Below are 5,564 nucleotides of genomic sequence, written 5' to 3' on the forward strand. Positions count from 1 at the left end.
TGACACAGGGGCGTAGGTTTGGTAACTTGACACAGGGGCGTAGGTTTGGTAACTTGACACAGGGGCGTAGGTTTGTTAGCTGGTAACTTGACACAGGGGCGTAGGTTTGTTAGCTGGTAACTTGACACAGGGGCGTAGGTTTGGTAACTTGACACAGGGGCGTAGGTTTGTTAGCTGGTAACTTGACACAGGGGCGTAGGTTTGGTAACTTGACACAGGGGCGTAGGTTTGGTAACTTGACACAGGGGCGTAGGTTTGGTAACTTGACACAGGGGCGTAGGTTTGTTAGCTGGTAACTTGACACAGGGGCGTAGGTTTGTTAGCTGGTAACTTGACACAGGGGCGTAGGTCTGTTAACTTGACACAGGGGCGTAGGTTTGTTAGCTGCCGTTCTCGCCGCCGTTCAAGGAACTATTTTTGAGGAGTTCCCAGACCTTTATTTCTAATTCCCTCTGTTTGATAAGTAGATTGTTCATATTTTAGTACAAAGCCTCCTTGTTTTCTGATCTGCTTTGTTAGGTGGCTCTTTTCTTGCTCCTGTGATGCATTATGATAATTACAGTAATCGTACTGCAGAGACTTCCACGGGCCGAGCTATCTCGTGGCAATTGTATGTTACTACAAACTACAGTTACATAACAGGCACCAGAGAGTTTAGCTACAAACTACAGTTACATAACAGGCACCAGAGAGTTTAGCTACAAACTACAGTTACATAACAGGCACCAGAGAGTTTAGCTACAAACTACAGTTACATAACAGGCACCAGAGAGTTTAGCCGTATCCACTAGTTGTTTTTCTCCCCGGCCTGTATTTGGGGGCGGCTTTAATTTGTTTTTGACGACCACGCCCCAGCCATTCTCAGAGACCCGGCTTTTAATTTAAATCTTTATTAAGCCTGTGTGTGTGTGTGTGTGTGTGTGTGTGTGTGTGTGTGTGTGTGTGTGTGTGTGTGTGTGTGTGTGTGTGTGTGTGCGCGCGTGCGCGTGCGCGTGTGCATGCGTGCATGGTATCTCACCACGTCGTCCAGGTTGACGTCGGCTCCTCTCCTGATCAGCTCCTGGACAACCTCCAGGCTGCCCTGCTCTGAGGCCAGCATGAGGGGCGTCTGCCCGTTCTGCACACACACACACACACACACACACACACACACACACACACACACACACACACACACACACACACACACACACACACACACACACACACACACACAAACACACACACAGGTTTTACATTACGTAACAAAAATGCTCAAATCTAAAAAAGATTTAGATTAAAAAATAAGTAAATATAACTAACAGTAAAATAAGAAAACAAAAAACATAAAAAAAAAAAAAAACATTTTAAGACTTTGGAATTACAAAAGAAATGTACATTAAAAAAATATCAATTATCAAATAAATAAAAAAGATGAAGAAAAAAGCTACAAAAAATAGAGATTAAAAGTGATTTACTAAATAAAATGGACATGAAGAAAGAAAAAGATTACATAAATTAAAATGGAAAACTGGCGTGAAAATATAGATCAATTTAAATAATTAAATAAAAAACAATAGTAGTCAAATAAATTCTATTTACTAAAGAAATTACATCAAAAACAAAACAAAAATAATAAAAAAGCATGGGAAAAATGTCAATTAAATAACAATTAAATAACTAACATTAGAATAGGAGTAAAAATAGAAACAGGTATATCTGGCCGGTGCAGTGTTTCTGTTTTTATTTTATTATTATTATTTATTTTTGTATGTAACGGTACATACGTCGCTGCGCCCGTCCACCTCTCTGAAGCGGTCCAGGTGGGCCTTCAGCGCCGGCAGGTTCTCCTCCTCCACGTACATGAACAGGTTCTGGATGGCCAGCGTGGTCATCTTGATGGAGGTGGTGGTGTCCATGGTGACCAAGCTCCACTGCTACTGCAGCTACCTAACGCAGGAGGACACACACTCTGCACTTAGGGATGAAACCATAACTGGTTTAATGATAAACCATCATCAAATTCCTTACGCTAACTGTAGGCTACTGTTTACATTTTTCATTATCAACGAAACCGTATTACCGTGATTACAGTGCTTTGAAAAACACGGGAAATACTGTCTATCATCAACCAAAGTTAGCAACAGTCTCCCAGACGCAGGCACACAGCCTTGTTGAAATGCTTTCAGTGAGTGTATCAGTACTTTTTGAACATTTTCAGCTGATTTTAATTAACAGTGATAATACTGATAACCGTGATAATTTTGGTCACTATAACCGTGATATGTAATGTTCACACCATTTCATCTTGTGATGCATTTTCTCAATATGCATTATGTCAATGTAAACTTACTAATTATTATGTTGTACGCATCATGCCATGTTTTAATTATGCTGTTTTAATATATTTTAGGACCCCAGGAAGACTAGCTTTCACTATTGTGATAGCTAATGGGGATCCAATAAAACAATAAACAATAAACAATCTCTGGCACTTACCATGAGTGCATACAGCACCGCACTTACTATGAGAGTAGTACACACAGTACTGCACTTACTATGAGAGTACACACTGCACTTACTACAGAAAGACTACAATTTCCCAATTCTGTATTTTCAAATCTAATTTCAATTCTTGAGTTGAAGCAAGGACCATTAATAAGAAGGATAAGACATCGACATTCAAATTTTGCATTGGGGCCCGACTTTGGGGACAGTTATTGAAGTGAATGGGGCGGACATGGTCAGTCCCAATACAAACCATCATATCTGTGTGTCGTCAGATTAAAAGTGTTTTAATCTGGTGGAAGCGTATTTCAAACACAGGTTAAATAACACAGATATGATGGGTTTATAGTGGGACTACTTACCATGTCCGCCCCATTCACTTCAAAAGAACTGTCTCCAAAGTCGGCCCCCAATGCAAAATTGAACGCTGTGACGTGTGTGATGTCTCTTCCTTCTTTATAGGTTCCTTGAGTTGAAGTGGAATTGATGACATCATTCCTCAGCTGAGCCGACAACAGACTGTGTGCATGAAGTCCGCCTCGGCCAGGAAACGCCCACAACTAAACGAGGCGCTGACATTTGGTTTGAGACAGACAGTCTAGTCTAGATAGGCCAGACGGGCTAATGTCAGCTCCATCATCACACACACCGAACCCAGCTGACCCCAGAGAAGAGCCAGACAGTCTGATCACGGTCTGCGTCTCTCCACACAGGCTGCTAGATACCAATACTACATTACCCAGAAGCTTTAGCCACTTCCTACCATTAACCACCACTGACCACCAATTCAATAGGCCTTTTTCACAGCGGCCATTTTGTGTCGCAAAGGAATGTTTCTGGGTTTCTTCCAACTTCCATGATTGGAAGTTGGAACCCATCATTAATGTTTTGCTTGCACCTGTTTACCCTGCTGTTTCGACACAAAATGGCCGCTGTGAAAAAGGCCCATCAATCTGTGTGTGTGTGTGTGTGTGTGTGTGTGTGTGTGTGCGTGCGTGCGTGCGTGCGTGCGTGCGTGCATGCGTGCGTGCGTGCGTGCGTGCATGCGTGCGTGCGTGCGTGTGTGTGTAGGGGATGGGGGTGCAGTAAATAGATCTGAGACACATTCCTGCTCAGAGAGAAACACACAACAGCTGACGATGTCCTTGAACGATGACAAGGACATACAGCATAACATCATTATAATACACCATTATAGGCTGCAGGCCTGCACAGTGTACGCTATATACTGTGTAGGCCTACAAAGCATACAGTATACTGTGTAGGCCTACAGTCTGTGAATGTGGTGCACATGTGCAGATCATGTCCACTGTCAGTCCACATCCGCTCCTTCAGGTTTCACCTTCTGCACATGTATTCTGTCTGTCTGTCTGTCTGTCTGTCTGTCTGTCTTGTCTTGTCTTGTTATTATGGGATGGATTCTGCTCCACACAGAGGAACAGCCTCAGCCTTCAGAGACTGATCCAGGTTCAGCCCACAGGTCTGAACCAACATGAAAGATGTAATAATATACTGCAGTGATGAGATCAATACAGACGGAGTGATGTGATGAGATATTCACTAAAGCGAAATCCTATTTCACTAAAACCACCTGTACAAGATTCATCAACAAATGTGGAAAGAATATAATAATTATTTAATCAGTTTGAGAAGCATATGAACCGAATATCACAGCAAAACTATTTGGAAAAAAGGACAACAAAGGAATTTCCCCTCTGGGATTAATAAAAGTACCAACCTAATATAACGATCTTTAAATATTAAATAGGAATAGTAGCCTACAGTGATTTTAAAATATGACTGTAATATCCCAGTGATTTTTTAAATCGTAGTCTGTAGAGATATTGTAATTTTTTCAATATTATGGCATATATTTGCAGTAATATCCAAATGTTATACATTATTTTATATTTGTATCGGAATATTTTTTTTAACATATACACACTGCATATATATATATATATATATATATATATATATATATAATATATAATTAGTGTTTTCACCAACATAAAGACTGCAGTGATTTTTTGACAATAATTTGCACAATTTCAAATAACAGCCAATATTTTCATTCCCATATTGTATTCCATAGATTGCATTATTCATTGATAACAGAGGCGTCGCCCTGGCTGACTGTTGATATCACTCATAGTCGTTAGTTAGCCACAGTTACATTCCTGTAATATTCTTCCCATACCAATAACCCAGATAACCTTGTTGTTGCAGCAGCAGATCAGCTGATAACGCCGACAGCCGCCCATGCGTAAATACATATAAATACAAATATCATCCAACTCGCTGCAGCTGCTCGAATAACCGTCATCTAACTGTTATTTCGAATAGGAGAACATGTAAGCTATTAACAACGTTACACTGATTTTTGTCCTGTGCGCGACCGATAAGGCGACATGACAACTGTCAATCAAAGCCTGATCGATCAGAGGATGCTGACGAGAGGGAGTGATCAGATTTACCTTCAGGAGAATGTGAAAAGTCAGACTCTGTTGCTTTATAAACGCTTCTTCACGTTGTCGTCGTCGGTTGGTTTTCTCCTCGGTGTCGGTTCTGATGGCTCAGGCTCAGCTCAGCTCAGCTCACTCTCCATATGCTCCATCCCACACAGCAGCCATCTTGACCGAACAACAACCAGACCGAAGAACTTACATAGATAAGAACTGGAGCAGTATTGGTTGTTCACATAAGCCTACAGCAAATCCGCCATTTTGGCCTGGAGGAGACTCCTGTAACGAGTCCGACGCCGGTAAAAACGTCCCGCGGCCCGCCCACAAAGTGCCGCACAAAAGCGCCGCTATCAACCTATGCTATCACCCTGTGTTCTTCCCGGTCGTGTCTCTCTGTTCTGTGCTGTTCCCATTAGAGCAAGGATGCCTTTTCAGGCCAAAATGGCGGCCGCACTGTCTGTTGTAGAAAAAGACCGCCAGACGGGCGCTGTAAAGTGCAAAGCCCGCCGCGATAACACAGCACCACTTCCGAACATACCCTTCAAAATAAAATCTTTATGAAGCTCCAATGTGAAAATAACCCATATTTCTAGAAAGATCAGTAGCAAGTAA

At 41.9% G+C, this 5,564-nt stretch overlaps 1 protein-coding gene across 1 annotated transcript in view; it reads right to left on the reverse strand.

Moving 5' to 3' along the window:
- kidins220b (kinase D-interacting substrate 220b) overlaps window positions 1–5,084 on the reverse strand; it is a gene marked incomplete at its 3' end in the record, with an annotated part of 139,192 nt that extends 134,108 nt beyond the window's left edge. Inside the window, exons 1-3 of the mRNA XM_083643338.1 lie at window positions 4,965–5,084; window positions 1,767–1,929; window positions 1,019–1,117 (exon numbers count right to left, since the gene is read on the reverse strand). Of these exons, the coding sequence (XP_083499464.1) occupies window positions 1,019–1,117; window positions 1,767–1,898 (231 nt within the window). The 5' untranslated portion in view covers window positions 1,899–1,929; window positions 4,965–5,084. The remainder of the gene's footprint in view (window positions 1–1,018; window positions 1,118–1,766; window positions 1,930–4,964) is intronic.
- Window positions 5,085–5,564: the final 480 nt, after the last annotated feature.

This window comes from Poromitra crassiceps, assembly GCF_964638095.1.
Source record: "Poromitra crassiceps genome assembly, chromosome: 9".
Taxonomy (NCBI): Eukaryota; Metazoa; Chordata; class Actinopteri; order Beryciformes; family Melamphaidae; genus Poromitra; species Poromitra crassiceps.